At 45.5% G+C, this 18,888-nt stretch overlaps 1 protein-coding gene across 1 annotated transcript in view; it reads right to left on the bottom strand.

Moving 5' to 3' along the window:
* Nucleotides 1-3,265: 3,265 nt before the first annotated feature.
* GLG1 (golgi glycoprotein 1) overlaps nt 3,266-18,888 on the bottom strand; it is a 146,723-nt gene continuing 131,100 nt past the window's right edge. The window contains exons 15-26 of the mRNA XM_027617617.1: nt 18,163-18,276; nt 17,081-17,169; nt 15,696-15,813; nt 14,003-14,095; nt 12,250-12,387; nt 10,702-10,825; nt 9,875-10,017; nt 9,355-9,456; nt 8,184-8,291; nt 6,541-6,661; nt 5,857-5,963; nt 3,266-3,783 (exon numbers count right to left, since the gene is read on the bottom strand). Coding sequence (XP_027473418.1) covers nt 3,616-3,783; nt 5,857-5,963; nt 6,541-6,661; nt 8,184-8,291; nt 9,355-9,456; nt 9,875-10,017; nt 10,702-10,825; nt 12,250-12,387; nt 14,003-14,095; nt 15,696-15,813; nt 17,081-17,169; nt 18,163-18,276 — 1,425 coding nt within the window. The 3' untranslated portion in view covers nt 3,266-3,615. The remainder of the gene's footprint in view (nt 3,784-5,856; nt 5,964-6,540; nt 6,662-8,183; nt 8,292-9,354; nt 9,457-9,874; nt 10,018-10,701; nt 10,826-12,249; nt 12,388-14,002; nt 14,096-15,695; nt 15,814-17,080; nt 17,170-18,162; nt 18,277-18,888) is intronic.

Genomic DNA, 18,888 nt, shown 5'->3' with positions numbered 1-18,888 from the left:
TGGATGACGCACTATAGTGGGGGTCTTTGGGATAGAAGCTGTACCACAGCCCGGAGGATGGGAGACATTTCCAGAAGTCATTCTCACACAAGAATGAATCTTCTCTTGGGAAAATAGAGGGAAGTCAGTACGTAAGTTCCTTTCCACTTTGATGATATGTAAACAGGTAATACAGACCTCTTTACTATTGGATTCTTTTATTACATGACTTCGGGAAATGGGAGGAAGTGAAACCTGATCATTCTGTCACCTCTTCTGGGAAAGCAGACTCTCCTCCCCGCCCCTGCCCCCCCCCCCCACAGAGCTGCTCTCTGTCCCCCAGAAAAGGAAGTACAGGATACAAGACAGCGGAAGGCCCGGAAGGCCCGCAGGGAATTGAGGCCAGTGCCTGCCGAGCACCAGAATCCCCTGGCTTCCAGGGACGGGCTGGCTCCAAACAAGCCGACCGGACCCACAGAACTGAGGGTTCTCCAGGGAATGCAGAGGAAGGCTTTCCTGCTGGAGTGAACCTGAGCCTTTGCTCTGCTCCCACCTCAGCACATCTTGCTAAGAGACTTTTCTTGGGACAGAAGCAAGAGCAGAGGGAGGTGAGGGATGCACCAGGGTAAAGGTCTCACTTCCAGAGCTACCATTCGGTGAGAGAAACTCAGTTAGAGGAACGGTCTTGTTCTTGACAGCCTGCCTGCATTTCTGATTTCGTGTACCCCAGGGCCTCCAGCCCAATAGAGTAACCTCCTGGTGCCTGTCGAGTGTTGTGGAGCACACAGTTATGACTCCCTGAGATACTGGAGAGAGCTGAGAAGGCCAGATGAGTTCCCTGACTACTGTAATTTTCAGCAAGTGCCTGAAGCCTTGACCTTGGAACCACCCCCCTGCCCACAACCCCATCACCGGCTCCTTGTTATTGTCCCGGGGCTGGACACCACAAGAGATAAGGACAGAGTCCATCCTCGGCTCCCCCACTAGGGCCATGGTTCCTCCTCTTCACTAGCTCTCGACTAGCTGACTTATCCATGACTGGCCCATAAGGCTAGTAATCCATGAGGCTCAGAACCTGTGTTGTTCCACCAAATGAGGGACCAAACGGATACAGTTGAGCTGCAGGTTCAGATGGTGCTGGGTCCCCTTGGAGGTAGAAAACTGCTCAGGACACTACCTGGGACTCTCAAGAACCGGTCACCTGAAACTACTCCAAGCAGGATGATGAAATGCTTTCTAGCAACAAGCAACTGAAAATACTGGCAGAATTATCCCTTTTATTCTGATTATTTCTAAAGATGACAAATATTTCAAGAATCAAACTCCTTTTCAAGCTTCCCGATTTGTTGCAGACAACTAAGACAAACCCAAAATGTCAAGACACCTTAAACTATGGAGATGTTTTACATACACTGGGAGGGAGAACGTACAGATGGAGAGCGGTATGCGCACACTCACCAGATGACGAACGTCTATCTATCGTATCCTGTAAACCACGCCAGACACATCAGGGGGGGGGTGCTGCGTTTAGATGACATCCCCAGTTCTCACTCCCGAGCTCCTGCAGCCCAGGTGGGAACTCCTGGAGGCGGACCATCTGGACCAGCCCAATTCAGTCCCACAATGGTGGTAGTAGGGGGCTGTTGCCCGGACTCCAAGAGGTTCAAGTTTTATGAGGCTAAGAATCCCAGGACAGGTGCTGAGAATCAGGAAGACCCTAAGAGCAGGACTGAGGGGACCAAGTGGCTTAGCAGCTCCCCTGGTGACTTGAAGTTCCCTAGGCAGGGGGACAGAGCTGGCTTCTGGACCCCATTGCCTCCAGGAAGGGTAGCAACAAGAAAAAGAAGAAAACCACAGGATTCAAATATATGCCAGTCAGATTAGACAAGGAGTAATTTGAATCAACTGATCCACACACTGACCCACTTTGTAACGAACACATTTCAGGGGAGACAAATGTTGCGTAGGTCCTGCAGCCCATGCGGACGGTGGCAAAGGAGGGGCAGGGCAATGAAGGGTGCCATGGTCTATGTGAACAGTTTTAGGCACGTGATTTATAATACTCTGTGGACGTCTAACAGGTTAATAAAATATATATTATATAAATATATCTCCTACTGTACACGCCGCCCTCTTGTGCAGCCACTGTAACTCCATGCCCCAAACTCAAACCAAGGTGTGCCAGGTTGGACCCTGATGCTTGCACCCCTCCCTTTTGTACTCCAAACCTGTCATCCCACACTGGAAGGACGAGGGAGGACAGCCAGGAAGACTGCTTCCATAAAGCTCAGATTCTGGAAAGACTGATGAATCATCAAAGTACAACGTTTAAGCCAATGCCTACTACAGTGGGTGTACGCAGCAAATGGACAGAAAGGGGAAAAAAACAAAACAAAACACGGAGAATAGGCTCCATCTTTTAACATAGTAACTTTCCAAGTCCTCTCCACAAAGAGGTATAAGGGAACTTGTCTGGGAAGGTGGCCTCAAGCCCGCAGAAGGGTCACGTTGGATGGCCAGTCACACCCTGAGACCATGCCTAAATCTTTATAAGCCACTGTCTCTGACCTGCATTGTTGCCTGAAACATAAAGCAAAGTGAATCAATCCCTGCCCCTCCTTCCTGCCCTAAGCTCCCTCGCCCGCTGTAGTCACTGTCTCCCAGCAGGCCTTCTAGAGTAACTGCTATCCCCCAGCAGGATCAGTCCAAACGTGACTGAGTCCTAGGCTAGCCCGGAGGAGGATGATGCCTGGGATCCTGTGCCTTGGGACTCAGAGTCCAGCCTCTCGGTGCAGATCAAGCGGCTGACCAGCTTCACACACTTCTGATCTCCCCAACCCGTCTGCCCTTGGCCCAGGGGAGCTCATGCTTGCTTTACTTCACTGAAGTGAGGAGATCATAGAAACACTCATGGCCTTGGGGTCGTGACCAGCAGTGGCTCTGTTAAGGTGGGAACTGGAAGGCATCACTGTTTCAGCCCAGAAGAAAACAAGACCCAAAGCAGGCTGGTTAGTGGCTTCCCACTCCTCGGTGAAGTCCATGGCCACCACATGGTCCAGAGGTGTTTTTGAGAAATGAGCAAGACATCCCAGTAATAGCATATTGGTTGGTGTGTTTTCCCCCTAAAGTCCTGCCTTCATTTTACAGTCACACAGAAGAAATAACCCCATTGCCCAATTAAGCCTGGAGGAGATGTGTTACTATATACATTTTTTTCTTTCTTTAAAAACTTCTTTCTTTTTTTTTTTTTTTTTTGGTTTTTGTTTTTTTTTGTTTTTTTTTTTTTAAAAATCATTTGAGTTGCAGGTCAGGTAAGTTGGTTCTGGAAGTATTGGTAGTTCCATTGGTATGAGAGAGACTTGTCTACGGGCAGGTAAACCCAAATTTGCCAACACAGGCGATAACCAAAGCGGCCAGCTGCAGCTGCTGCACAAATGGTGGAGGTGGAGGAGGGGGAGGAGGGCACCACGGACACAGGCGAAGTCGAAGACGGGACAACGCCGAGGACACCTGCTGCTGCTCTAACATGGGTGTTGGTGCCACCTGTGAGAAGAACCAGGTGAGTGGGCACACTATACAGGAGGGCTGTACAAACTGGGCACCGGACAGGTAGTTCCTCTGGCGGTCAAGGTGGCTCTACCTGTCCTTGAGCTCTCGTGTTACCCGCTTGGTAATCCGTCCACACATCAGGCCAATCAGGAACAATATACAGATGCTCCCACTGATCACAGAGAGAATGTAGTTCTTTGATGGAGATGTCATCACTTGCATGGCGAGGTCGGAGAAGCCATCTGCTGGGGCCACCTGGAACGACACACAGCAGCATCGGTCTCTGAGAGAGAACTGGGCTAGGGTGGCGTCAGCTCTATCTCGCCCCCCCTCAATTCTTAGTTTAGCTTATGCCATTTCTTTTGGGGAGAGAGGACAAGGGACAAGAAAATCAAACAGAGAGCTACAATTCTTTTTCCTGATCATAATACAGGCATATCTACTGCACAAAATTAGAAAATACAGATAAATACAAAGAGATGGGGGCTCATACCATCCATTATGGTGACCACCACCACCAACCTGGCATCAGCCCTTACACTGAGGACCTGGCAGAGTGCTCCACATGGCTTTGCTTTTTTCCCAAAGGGGCTCCACACCTGGCATGGAGCCCATGGTGGGGCTTGAACTCATGACCCTGAGATTAAGACCTGAGCTGAGATCAAGAGTTGGACGCTCAACCGAGCCACCTAGGTGCTCCACTGACATGTTTTCAATCATTTAGTCCTCATACCAATCCTTGAAAGTAGATTTTATTACTCCCACATTACAGCTGAAGACCCAGAGGCCCAAGGGGTGGGAGGTGGTTACTTGCACAATGTCACAGGTTCTTATGTATTCGGATTTATTTTTAAAAACACAGAGAACAGCTGAAATTGTGTTGGATGCTGGTTCTTCATCTTGACTTCTTTTCACTCACCATTAAATCGTGAGCACTGCCCCTCAGCAGAAACACTGTACAAACATGAGTCAGGCCGACTGAACACACCGCACCACTCCCATAGTCATGGACTTGCAGTCTAGCCAGTTTCCATACTGTGCTCCTCTCTGCTTTCTCGAATGGACCTCTAGGCAGCCCCTGAGAGCAGAATCAGGACCCAGAGGCTCCCCAGGTGCACAGGGACAGGAACCTGCTCTTTTGGGTCTCACTTTAGCCTGGGTGCCCAAGAGGGTCTGCCAGAGACATCTGGCTACGTCTATCTGCTTCTCTGCGCATCCCACAGAGCAGGGAGGTTTCAGAGGAACATGATCTACACGCTGACATTTGCTGGCACCAAGCCAGCAGTGGGGTCATGGCAGCAACGCTTCGCAACTGACTGGTGGAGAGGCTGAGCAAGGGAGAGAATGACCTGGCGCCTCTCCGCTGCCTCACTTGACTGATGGCTTCCAAGCCAACTCTGGTCCCTTGGGGGAAGGGGTGAGGGACGTACTTGCTACCGGACAGCTGTGATCCCGTCCCTTCATTTCCCTTACATCTAGGTGGGAAGACTTTTCGTGGTCCTTCCTGTTTGCCTGTTACCTTGACCTTTCGAGTGGGCGACAGGAGGAACTGGTCAAGAAAGTGGGCGCAGTTCTTGTGATCACTCTCTTAATCCAAGGCAACTGGGAATGTCCGTCCTGATGCGGGTGACACCAAGAGCGTGGATCTAGAAACCTGACTTTCTCACTGAGGCCAAGTCACAACTTCCACAACCGTAAAGTGAGGAAATAATCACCCCACTTACCCCACTGGGTTTCAAGGTTCAAGCGAGGTAATATGGCCATCAGTGTGTCTTATACACCACAAAGCAATGTACACATGAGAAGAACTGTTATTCTTCTCACTGAGGCTCAATTTTTGTAGAAAAAATCTCCCCCAGCCCCAGTCTGCCCGGGTACCACACACATTCACCAGTGTCCTGATGTCTCTCTGCCCAATTATTTCCCTGCTTCAGCCTAGCCAAGGGCCAGGGCTAGTCTCACAAACATATGCTCCTCCCAAACACTGGGTCAAGTCAGAAAACCAAGCTTTCAGACAGCAGTGGCCAGCCCTCTTGCTTTCCTATGAGCATGACGTCTGGGTTCTCTGCGCATGGCTGGCTTCAGTCCCATCCTTCGGGTGACTCGCTTTTCTGTGGTGGACTATGGGCAATGAAGAGAAAGCGCTGGCCCTGGCAAAGCCTGTGGACACAGCCCCGTGCAAAAGCAGATGGGGGCTGTAGGCTCAGGGAAGCTGGGGAGGCTTTTCGAATACCCTCCCTGCTGGTCTTGCAAAAAGGACAAGACCAGTGGAGAAGCTAGGGAACTGACAGAGAGATGGCCGTTTCAGGAGATTCTCTTGGTCATTACCTTTGCAGCATAACTCCACATTTCAATCCGGTCATTGAGGCGTTTTTTGCACTCGGGTTGTAACCTCACCCGCTTGTCCTCCAGGGCCTCCATGAGGCAGGACATTTCTGTGGAAGAAAAGGGATAAGAAGAGTCTGAAACTGTCCAGAACAGAAATTTCTGTAAGGTTGGGAGAAGGGGACCTCACCACCAGAGAATTCAGATTTACAGGCTACACAAAGTTAATTCCATTCTAGGAAACTTGAGCCAAGATTTCACATGAAGAAGAATGATATTGAACTTCCAAGGCCACCTGCCCAGAGACTTTTAAAACCACTCTCATTTTTATTGGGCACGTCTGGCTCGGAAACAACTTTCCCAGTGTGGCTACTGGGAAAGCTGATGAAGCTGCTCTAGTTTGGACAAGGGGGAAGAGGGCCATGATGATGATGAAGTTTTACTTCCCTGATAAGTACTCAACCTTCCCTTTTCATCAGATCTGTACATCTGGCCATGGCTAGGTCAGTTCAAACCCAAAGGATTATTCTTAAATTCATTCTGCCACAAAAGCCTAGTTCCAGCATCAACCAGGCCCCCACAGGATGCTGTCTGTATCTGAGCTGCAGCTACAGAAGAGAGTGGCTTCAAGTGCTCTCAGGAGTCTGAGAGATAGTTCAGAGACTGTCAGAGTCAACAGTGACTTACGACGCCCTCTGCCAGGGGTAATGGCTGCACAGTGGTGTTTAATGTCCAGGGCACACGCTGTATGAAGGACTGGGTCCACAAAGATGTCTGCTTTGCTTTCCTTCAGCATGTTTAACACTTCCTAGGAAGGGAAAATCATCGCAGAGAGAACTTTTATAGAGGAAATGCATCAGATCTGTTATCTGCAAATACTTTATACACAAACAAAAAAGTCAAGGAGGGAAGGCTGAGGGTAAGCAACAGAACTTGTCGAGACAGGTGGCAATGTGGTGATGATGAAAAGAATGTAGATTTTTAGCAACTGATTTAATTCCATAAATACACTTGGAGACCTAGTGTAAGCAAAGCTGTATGCTAAGTAAAGTGTGGGGTTATAAAATCCGATTTGGGTTTTGGCAGTCTGGCATGCCATATTATTAAATACTAAGTGTTAGTATTTATACTGGTATAATATAGCTATTTCCTTACTTTAAGAAGACTGAAAAATGTGAAATCTGAAAATCAGAGTAATATGCTATCTTAAAATTCCCAAACGGTCAACGTTTGCAAATGTTTCACTTTACCTCCATTATCTTCAAAAGAAAAAAAAAAGACTGAGAGAGCATAAATTTTACTGCAAGAACAATTCTTACTGAGTTTAAAGACGTTCTGAACAAGAGGAATATAAAAATGATGGAACTGAAATCAGCTGTGTCTCTCCATTTATGCACAATGACAGAAAAGGAGGTAAAGACAGGCCAGAAATGCTTTTTTTTCCTTTTAATTAAATTTATTTATTTACTTTAGAGAGAGAAAGAGAATCCGTGCTGAGCCTGACGCAGGGCTCAATCCCACCATCCCGAGATCATGACCTGAGCTGAAACCAGAGTCAGACGCTAAACCGTGCAACCTAGGAGCCCCTAGAAATGCTTTCTTAAATACAAATAGTTTGCTTTCAATGGAAAGACTATAGTCCCAATAAAACAACAATAACAAAAACAAGAAAACAAAACCCAAAACTCAAATATTGTTCAAAAAGTCCTCTTCAAAGTTAAATGGGATCATTTGATGACAAAGCAGTCCAAAGAAAATATCTGGATTTAGCTTTCCGCCAACTCCCTCCATTCCTCAGACCGTGTGCAATCGGAAGCATTTCAGCAGATGAAAAGATCTGTGTACAGTAGTCACAGTGACTCAACAATGACATTACTGAAACACTTTTCAAAAGAAAGTTTTTTAAAAAAGATCAGATAGATCATCTCAGTTGCAATTTTGCAAGATAATGTATGCTTAGCAGTCACATTTTGTTAACTTTGTTTTTATGTGCTATTTCTGAAATGATTTTTATGGATGCAGTGTATGTACTGATAATGTTGGACTTGACATTTTGCTCTCGGCAGTGTACTCACAGTGCCCCTCAACAACGGCCTGGTTGTGGGGATGAGACATATTCACAAATAATTAGTACATGTGAAAGAATACTTAAGGTATAGGTGATTAATTGGTAAGAACCCAATTAAGGTTTTCTAAGAGGGAACAGTGTAGAATTCTGGGGAGAAAGGTTTAGATGTTTTATCACTGAGACGTCAGAGGACAGCATTGGAAGGAAAAAGAAAAAGGAGTGAAAGCAGGCAGGAGAAAGGGCCATTGATGGTGGTGGTTACCTTCTTACAAGTGTCCGTCTTGATTTTGAGCAGGTTAACTTTGAGGCACTCCTCCACTTGACCCGTCTGCTCTTGGGCTGCTGCTTCTTCAGCACACAGGTTGGAGATCTGTTCAGGAGACACATGAAACACAAGGCCATCTCTACTCTCACCAGAAACCTCGTCTCTGCAGCCTGTAGATTTGGTGGTCCTCCCACACAGAGCCACGGGTCCTCTCAAACAGTTTCCCGATGGACTTCACTCCCCTCCCTCCTGTACGAGCTGTGAGGCCCCATTCTCCTTCACAAGGACTGGCACACAGAGTGGAAAACCAATCAGTGTACCCATGTTTATGCTGTCAACCCTGAGATTTGAGTCAGACTGTCCCAGGACTGGTCACAAAGAAGGCTATCCTTGATGACACAGGAGGAAGGTGATATAACCAAGTGAAACACTAAAAGCAAATGCTTTATAAGGTTCAGGGTCAACTCAGACTCACAACTTGGCAGCATGTGTGCAAGTGCGGTGCGCGCGCACACACACACACAAAGGGGTTCTAAAACACAGTTCACACCAAAGATTAAAAACTTAGCCTTCTCTGGACAGCTGTATGAGTAAGCTTCTTTTAAAAATCTTTAGCTATGATCCCCTAAAATTGACATATGTTGAAAAAACTTCTCCACGTGGCCTTTTCTAGCTAGGAAGTCAAATAATTTCCAAGGACAGGCATTTCTTTAGTGCTGTTATAGGAGCACTTTATCTTTCTGGCAAGTCTTAGGGTATTCTAGGTTGACCATCAGAATAAGGAGAAGGGAAGAACAAACTATATGGAGACATATATAATAAAAGAATACTCTAGTACACGCAAACAATGAATCATGGAACACTACATCAAAAACTAATGATGTAACGCATGGTGATTAACATAATAAAAAAATACAAAAAAAATAAAATAAAAAGAATAGTCTAGTACAACAGAGAAACACGGAACCAACACTGTATAGTGACAGGACCAGTGCCAAGTCTAATTCAGTGTCACAGGGAACCAGAAACTCAAACTATGGAGAATCCAGAAGATGGGCCTTCAACTATCCTGGATTCAAGGCTGAAGGGCAAGAGAAAACAGGACTCTTCTCCAATAACATTTCTCTGACCAGCTCTGTTCATAACCAGTTTCGTACCCAAATCCTACCTCATCTGAGCAGTGTAGCTGGAGCTGAGGATCTAGTCGGTAATCCAGAGCAGACTCCTGGATAATAATCCGGATCTGGTCTTCACAGTCTGAAGAAAGCCGCTACATGTGACAAAGGGAGACTTCATCAGCCTATCAGATAATTTCAGCTTCATTTATTTAAAGATTTTATATTTATTTGACAGAAAGAGACAGAGCGAGAGAGGGAACACAAGCAGGGAGAGTGGGAGAGGGAGAACCAGGCTTCCTGTGGAGCAGGAAGCCTGACGCGGGGCTTGATCCCAGTGCCCTGGGATCAGGACCTGAGCCAAAGACAAGACGCTTAAAGACTGAGCCACCCAGGTGCCCCACCTGGGTGGGGCATTCCCATTTCAGCTTTTTATTTGGCCCCTGATTTGGGAAGGTATGAAAAAGGTCTTGGGAAAGTAGGAGCAAGCTAGGGACTTTCCAAGAAAAAACGACCAGGAGTCGAGGGGCCTCTATAAGCACACCTCTGTGAAGAGTCCAAGCCAGTTTCTACCTGATCAGCATATCTCAGCTTGAGGCAAGAGATGACTTGACCTTCTAGCTCTGAATCATCCTTGGCCTTAGTCAGGATACCATGGCAGAATTTAGGAATGTCAGCTTTACAGGCTTTCCTTAACACAGGGTTTAGGCGGTAATCTAGAGTGGAAAGTACATGATAAAATATTCCACCTGATTCACAAACATTAGAGATCTACCTTTCAAAAGGGGGCATATTATGCCACTGACCACAAACAAACCACTGATTTGTTTATTCGCTAAATGTTTACTGAGCTCTCACTCTGCTGTGAGAATTTAATGAAACAGAATTTAATGAAAGAGTAGAGGTGGAGATGGAGCCCCAGGAATTCTACTTTGCAGCAGCTCCGTGGGCTCTGCTAGTACCAGTATTCCTAATAGTTGTCATGAAGACCAAGCAGCCATCACCAATGTTCCCCGTAACAGAGGTTTTGGAAAACACTGAGATTACCTGACTCATCTTATCCACTATGTTACAAGGTCTTGCAACTCAGAGCCGAAATTTCTCTGTTCTAAAAGACATTACCCATACATTCTCCTACCACATGCAGGAAGTTTTGTTAAATCTCTAGTTTTCAAAGAACTCCAGCCCTGACTCCTGTCTCCTCTTTCCTACGACTTCCATTCTGTTCTCCCAGATACTCTTTGAAGAAAGAGTAAGTCATTTTGCTTATTGCATCCAGACTGTTTCCTTAAAACCCACGGACAACAAAACACCTGTAGTTTAATAAGGCAGATATATGCCAACTCAGTTCCACTGAAGCCACACTCAAAGGGACTGGGAAAGCCAGGCCATGATGTTACCTGTGTTCTGGGTGATCTGGCGCTTGGTTATCATCTGTTTGCATTTGGGATCCATCAATTCACTGTTTTTATTTTGTTTCAAGCACTGCAACATCGTTTTGGAATCTGCTTCTGGACAGAACCTCTGCAAGAAATAAAGTTTTACAGAAGTAGTTATCCAAATACGGCAATTAACACCATCCATATCATTCTTTCATCTACTGCAATGCTAACGACAGAATCGGCTTGAAGATATCACTCAGTGTAAGAGAAACAGCTAAGTCTGAATACACACCCAGCCTCAACTTCCCTTTCTTCACCTATTCTCTACTGTATCGCTCATAGTTCTACTACCCTCACTGTTCCCTATTTTGCATAGGACTGACTCTGTACCTACATGGCTATATTACATTATATGACATCTCCTGAGCTTAAATATTGTTTAAGTATGACTGTAATGCCATACCAGGTGGCCAGGTAGCCCTCAAGCCGTATCTACCCAATCCAAACAGGGAACTTAAAAATTATCCACCAATCAATGTGAACAGGAATGTGGGGAAAGGACCAGTCTAGTTCATCTTTTAACTACGGGGGCTATAATCCTACCAAAGTCTGTGCAGCTAGCCCCTGTACACTTGTTAAGTGTCCTTGAAGTCAGAGAGATCCATTTTGGACTAATAATAAATTCCATCTCTATGTGCTAATCAACAGTCTATCTGCTAATCACAGTCTACTGATATCTTAATATAGGTTGGTGACGTGGGTTGCTGACTGGCTTTTATAAGTTATCAGAATCTTACAAAACTCCCTCAAATCAGAGTCTGACATTTCCACTTTTACATAGGACTCAAATCTACCAGGCCCAGCTAAAGACACTTCTAACTTTCACAACTCTCTTTGGTATCTGATAGAGTGAAAAATACCACTTTATTTTAAAGTAGTATTTTATTTTTTAAGTAAATTATAATAAAGCATTTTGTTTTATTTTATTTTAAATAAGGCATTAGAACTTTAAGTTTAATCTCTTCACATATGTGGAAAGGTTCAGGAACTGGCATCTAGGTTCTCAAGTCAGCCCTGCTGTAGAGAACGCTCACTGGAAAAGTGTATGAAACAAAAGAACTTGCAGAACAGAAAAGTCTTTCGACTGAGGAAGGACGATGATCAGGACACTTGGTGATGGCTTTTTCAGTTTACCTACCACTACCTGCTCTCAAAGACTAATCATGTATTTGCTGGGTATCTATTCACTTGTGCCTTAGGTCAAGGTGAGCTCAGTTAGCTTAGCTCAGTGGTTCTCAAACTTGAGCCTGCATCAGAATCACCTGGAAGCCTTGTTAAAACGGAGAGCTCTGATCCCAGAGTTTCTGATTCAGTAGATACGGGGTGGGCCCAAGCATTGATCAGTTCCCAGGTGATGCTGAGGGACCACACTATGAGAACCACTGTCTCATCTGTATAAAACAGGCTGAATGAAAAGATTATACAAATTTACTCCAACATTTAAAGAAGTTTATGGTTGTTATTTTTACTTACCCTGTGCTTACTCCCTGGTTTTGGATCCCTTACCTTTATCATCTGCTTGCAGACTCTCATGAGTGTATAGTCTAGTTCTGGGTCCATCATCTCTGTCTCCTGTAGCTTAAAAACTTTCTGGTGGCAACGGGTACTTAGCTGCTTCTTGTTTTCTTTCAGACATTCAATAATCTAGGGCATAAGAATTATGGTCGTGTTAAGGGGTGTATCCAGGCTTGATAATCCAAGAGTTCTGACTACAGCCTCAGTTCTTAGTGCATCCGCCATCTTTTGTTCTATTCCGAATTCCTAGGCAAAAGGAATTAGAATTTGCTCACCAAGGAGAATTACATTTATAAATTTACAGCTTCAGGGCTAAGAGTGAACCAGACTGTATAAAAATAATGGATGAGTTGAGCAGGCGGCACTGGAGTCTAAAAGGAAACCCACTCAGGATTCCTGGTTTCTTCTGCCTTCCAGCTCTTCCTTGTCCAGATTCCTTCTGGAGCCCACATTAGGCTCTCTGCCTTTCTCTGGAGCAAAAGCCCTGACTAGACAGTAGGCACGAGCTAGGACGGTCAGTTTAACTCACCATTTACCACATGAGAATAGAGAATTAGATGCCAGACATGAAAGAGACCCAGTCCTTACCCCTGATAAATACAGTCTCACAGGGCAAACTTTTATAAACAAATAACTACCAAAAAAAAAAAAAAAAAGAGGAGTGGGTTAACATAAAAGCATAAAGTGCCACATGATGGATTTTAAGATAGTGAATTAAGTGTATCCTGAAATCTGCTGTTCCCTACACCAACCTTTTAGATATTATAAACAAATGATAAAGAAGGGAAGCAAACGGGAAGCTGCAGTAACTAGGGCTGTACATAAGGTCAGGAGACTTCTAGGAAGTCCTTAAGGCACAACCAAAAATCGCCAAATAACTGAGAGGAAAAAGTAATAGATCAATTTAAAAAATGCATTTAATATCCTTAGAATAATACAGAAAGAAATGGTAAACCAGACTCAAGAACAGATGGTTGTGAAAAGAACCAATTATGGATCTTGGAAACAAAAAATAAAACCCAACTGGTGGTCTCTCTAAAGAGCAGAACGGACAGAGCTGAAGAATACATGTTTTCTCTAAGTGGAAATGAGGAATTACCTCAATGCAGTACAAACAGCAAAGAAATGGAAAGTATGAAAGAAAAAGAGACATGGAGGACAGATTCAGATGTTCCAGAAGGAAGGAAAGGGCAGCGTTTGAAAAAACAATAACTGAGACTAAAGCACTATGGCAATGCCCTGAACTAGAGAGAAAAGATAGCCGAATCACTGGAAGAACACTGAAAGAAAAAAATCACTCGTTTGCACTTCATTCCTGACAATTCTGGGTAGGGCCCTGTTCTGTGCATTAAGGAAACAAAGTTTCCCAGGTGACTCTTATGTTAACAGAATAAGAACTAGTTAAGAACTTCTGTGTAATGGGCACGGAATAAGGGACTAATCAATTCTGGAGGTGCACGGTGTTAGGAAAACTATGGAGAGGAGGAAGCATCTGAAGGATCAGGAAGAGCTTCTCGGGAAGACATGGTGCGGAAGGACAAGGTAACCTGAAAGAGGGAAGACAATGAACAGTACATCAAGACAAATGCAGGTAAGGAACTTCCTTTGGGAGAAGGCTGATATAGCTTAGGATAAGCGGGTGATTAGGCTGGAGAGAATGTGAGGAGGCTCATCCCACCAGCAAAGAATTAATTATTAAAATGTTACCTTCCCATTTTCACAATCAGAAAATAAAAACAGTCACCTGAGCATTGCCATACTGCACAGTGGAACAGTAGTTCTTGATGTCAGTCTTGCAAGCTTCATACAGATCTGGTTCCAGACGGATGTCCTCTGTCTGCATGGGAGAGAGCCAGCATGGAAAAAGGAGCTTATTCTATTTTTTTTTTAAGATTTTATTTATTTATTTGAGAGAGAGAGAATGAGAGATAGAGAGCACGAGAGGGAAGAGGGTCAGAGGGAGAAGCAGACTCCCTGCTGAGCAGGGAGCCCGATGTGGGACTCGATCCTGAGACTCCAGGATCATGACCTGAGCCAAAGGCAGTCGCTTAACCAACTGAGCCACCCAGGCGCCCCAAAAGGAGCTTATTCTAAACTGGGATGTCAAATGTTCTACATACTCACATGTTGACCGGATCTTGTCTAGTGACCACAACTCTTACCCAGCAAAGCAGCAGCAGTGTGGCCACCACAGCACAAAGAAAGCCTAGATTTAGTTTCAATCCTGCCACTGACTAACTAGATGGCCTTGGACTTTCTTTGCAAAACAAAATGCTGTCACCTGCCCGGCCCCTTCATAGGACTGCTGTGAAATGAAATTAGATCATATGATGTGGAAAACACTTCAGAAAGTCAAAACCATCATATAAATGTAGGGTTCTACTTTTATTACTATTTTATTGAAAGAGCAAGGTTCAAAGCTAGGGACCCAAAGTCTCAATTACAACTGGACATCAAGGCTAGCTCCACTTAAACGTAATTAGCATTGAATCACTCCCGCCCTTTGGGAAAATCTGGTAATGCACCTTTTGCGATATTATTGGTGGTCGGTATTCATTACTAGATTTTGCTTAGAATGAGGTGAAGTAAGTATGATTCACAATACAGAACATATTAAATATACTTTTAGCGGTTTTCTTAACATGGTTTAACCTCAAAAGTAAAGTAAGAAGTTTCCTTTTACAGTGCACACTGCAGCTGACTTGCCAACAGCTGTCTCACCTCAGGATCTATAAGCTCGTCAGTGCACGGCACTCCCCTGGAGACTGCTGTTAGTCAGGGAGTGGGCACAGATCTCAAACTGAAAGATGAAAATTGAGGGAGGGGTGCTTGGGTGGCTCAGTCAGTTAAGTGTCTGACTTGGGATTAAGCCCCGCGTCAGGCTCCCTGCTCAGCGGGGAGCCTGCTTCCTCTCTCTATGTACCCTGTATCGCCCGGCTCATGCTCTCACTCTCAAAAAACAAAAACAAAAACAAAGAAACCACACACACACACACACTGAGGGAAGGATCTTGCTACAGGCTGTCAGGAAGGGAGGAGGTTTTTCCTGCTCTACTTTGCTGCTGGAGATGGAATGTTGGAGCAGGTGGCTCACCTACTGCAGGCAGCCACTGTGAGGGAACCCACCTTGCAATGAAGCTGGTGCCACAAACAGCAGAGACAATAGGGAGAGACCCTCGATCCCTGAGGGCATTACTGATGCAAAGACTGTAACACATTCTTACAGCTGAACTTCCAGGGACACGTGGTCAAAATATTTTATCGGTTAGGAAAAGTGAAGCAAGAAGCTGTCACATGGCAAATTTTAGCACAAGGCTCCAAGTCTTAACAATCATAGTAGTGGTTAAAATCTTCCAATTTGCCCTCACCCTTCACCCAACTTTCTAGAGCCTGCCCCTGTGTTTCTGGGCCCCAGAGGCCATGCTACGAGGCGTTACCATCTCTAGCTCCTCCACCCGCAGCTGCTTGCGGCACTTCAGGGACACCCTGTGCTCCTTGGCCTCCTGAAGAGTATCATTGCGCACGGTGGTGCTCAGGCAGATCACCACGTCCACCCTGCCAAGGAAAGGAGAAGGCTGAGACTGGCTGGAGCCACACGAGGGCAGAGAGCCCAGAGCAAGGCTGGGGCACGGGCTGGATCACCACCCCAGAGTGCATGACCCCCTTTACCATGCTTCTGAATGCCCTTTCTAGAAGTCCCACTGTGTTTACAGAGCACTAAAAGCAGTAATCTGACTATGTATGTTACAAACGTCTGAAGGCAGACTACATTCCTGACTGGCAGGGAGGACAGAGAGGCGACATATATGCAAGGACAGTTCAATGCTTGTTTTGTTACAAACATGTGACCAGGGGGGAATGCTGCTCTTAACGTGTTTTTGATGAAAGGTGAAATTCATTTCTGAAGGGTACAGAAACCTAAGCAAAATGGGAACTTGGTTTATACGAGTGAAATGTGTTCTAGAAATGTGCCTTTGCAGGGGTGCCTTGTCATGATCCCAGGGTCCTGAGATCGAGTCTTGCCATCAGGCCCCCTGCTTAGCAGGGAGCCTGCTTCTTCCTCTCCCACTCCCTCTGCTTGGTTCCCTCTCTCGCTGTGTCTCTCTCTGTCAAATAAATAAATAAAATCTTCATAAAATCTTCAGATTTTATTTATTTATTTGACAGAGAGAGGGAGAGCACAAGTAGGGGGAGCGGCAGGCAGAGAGAGAGGGAGAAGCAGGGAGCCCGATGCACGTCACAACCTGAGTCGAAGGCAGATGCTTAACCAACTGAGCCACCCAGGCGCCCCTAAATAAATAAAAACTTAAAAAAAAAAAAAAAAAGAAATGTGCCTTTGCAAAAGAGTGAGATGGAAGAATTGGGGCAGCCATGCTGTGAAAGCTCATCACTTTCCTCATTGAGACCTAATTCTTAAATGAATCAAGTTTTTGTTCCTTCACTAGACCTCTTAACTCAGTACAAGCCCCTGCTGCTCTCCGAAAGAGCTGACATCATGGAATGATGTTGGGAGGAAGTGAGTTAACCTCTCATTCACACTGCAACTTGCTCCTCTAAGTGTGCAATCTGAATCTGCTTCCTCAGTCAGACAGCCTGAACCTGGGAACATTAAAATTGGCCCTTTAGCCTCCAAACCTCTCCACGTCAGAACCACCTGTGCCCCGTGGCTCCAGGCAGCTATAAAGATGATCTGGCCACACAATCCAAGTGCTTGGCCACACCACCACGAGAGTGTGCCGGCCTCCAAGGCTAATCCTACCAGAACACAGGATATTTGTCCAGACTTTAGGGAAGCAGAAAGAATCAAGTAAAAGCTACATACTTCTTTTTTATGTTGGGGCAAAGTTTCAACACATCCTCCTTGCAGGCCATTTTAAACTTGTAAGAGAAACGAAAATCCTTCATCTGCACCTGAGAAAGATGATGAGAAAGAAAATCAGCAGCTCTCCAGCAAGTTCCAATCAGCAGTGCGCACAGAGACTGCAAAAGCCTGCCTTCTAGGCCCTGTGCAACTCACCTTCCGTCTCAGGCTTCAGGACGTGCCCGCCTCCCCAATCCTCCCTCTGCTATGGCCCCTCTGGCTTCCCTACCATTCCAATCACGCTGCTCCCTCTGCCAAAAGGGCCCTTCTCCCAGATCTCCCACGGTCTGCTCTGTCACCTCCTTGGCCCTTCTAATCAAACACCTCCTTCTGAAGCCCTCTTTCTCCTTCACCCTGCAGCCCGTAGGTGGCTTTACTTTTCTTCATAGGCCCACCTGAGACTGTATTTATGTGTAAACGTGTTTTTGTGTCTTTCTCTTACTAGAACATAGAATTGACAAGGGCAGGGCTTGTCTGCCCAAGGAGCCCACTGTCTCCAGTGTCCTCAGAGGCCCTCATTATCATTTGGTAAAGGTAAATGATAGGCCAAAGGCCCCAAGAAGAGGTCAATTTTACACAGATGACAGATTTCATCCTCCTACGAAGGAAGTGCTTGCTTTACCACAAATCACTTCCTTTAGATCTGTGCCAACTTTGAAGAGTACAGTTTAACCTTGTTTGGATGTCACACCTGGTATGGTAGTATGATTTAAAAGAGAATAAGGCTTAGGGTCTAGTGTACTGATAGACATTTGGACTGCTGCACTGAACAGAGACACAAAAGAGCAGATCCCACTGACACTAGCTGTGTAAGCAAAGGCTAACATACCTTACAAAAGCAAGCAATGTGACTCATCTCTATTCCCACTGAGCTGCGCATTCCCTAAGGGTATAGACTCCATTTTATTTAGCACTGCAATCCCAGAGCCTACCATTGTTCCTGGCCATCGTGGATAAAGACCACATTTTTTGAGAATTGGAAAAGAGAAAGGAATTCAGAACCACCCAAGCAGCCAAGACAGGGTTTGCCTGGCATTACTGACCAGCTGGAAGTGGGTGACTCCAATGGCACACTTCTCATTCATATCCTTCTGGTGTTTGTTCTGAATAAGACACTCCATCAGGTCCCCAGAGTCAATCTGGTTATCTGCCACATCCTGGGGAAGGCAATGCACACTTATACTTCATTTCTAATAATTAATGAACAAATCTTACACCCCAGTTCATAAAAAATGAAAACTAGACTGATTCTAGAGCCTTCCCCAACATGATACATCATAAATTATATCAAAATCAGCCTGAGAAATTACAAGGGATAAACATTCCGTGGACTAAAAGTTGCAGAGCAAGTTGCCCCACACAAAGCTCCAACAAAAACATATACTGTGCAGGGCTTTCGCTCCTTTCCCCCCATAACGCCAGCAGCTGGCTTTCAGGATCACACCCAACATTGCCTCCTGATGGTCAGACCCTTATGGTTCCTCCATGGTTTCACCCCCACAATTTAGCTAGTTCAATAAGTGAATCAAGTAATAGAGTAACAGAATTCATCCAACTGACAAGGAGAAGCTATTATCACTGCTAACAAACCCTGAGCTGATTACTGGAAGCAGCTCAGCAGTGCTCAGGAGGGCCTGCCCCACCCCTATGAAGGGCATCTCTACAACTGCCGCTAAGTACATACCAGGGCATCCACCAAGCATAATCAGGTAAGGTTTCCCAGGATGGTGGCACCCCCTCTTAATTTGTTTACATTTTCAACTTTAACT

The sequence above is a fragment of the Zalophus californianus genome, chromosome 17 (genome assembly GCF_009762305.2).
Source record: "Zalophus californianus isolate mZalCal1 chromosome 17, mZalCal1.pri.v2, whole genome shotgun sequence".
Classification (NCBI taxonomy): domain Eukaryota; kingdom Metazoa; phylum Chordata; class Mammalia; order Carnivora; family Otariidae; genus Zalophus; species Zalophus californianus.
Note: the sequence above shows the minus strand (reverse complement) of the source record. Positions and strands in the feature narration are given on the sequence as shown.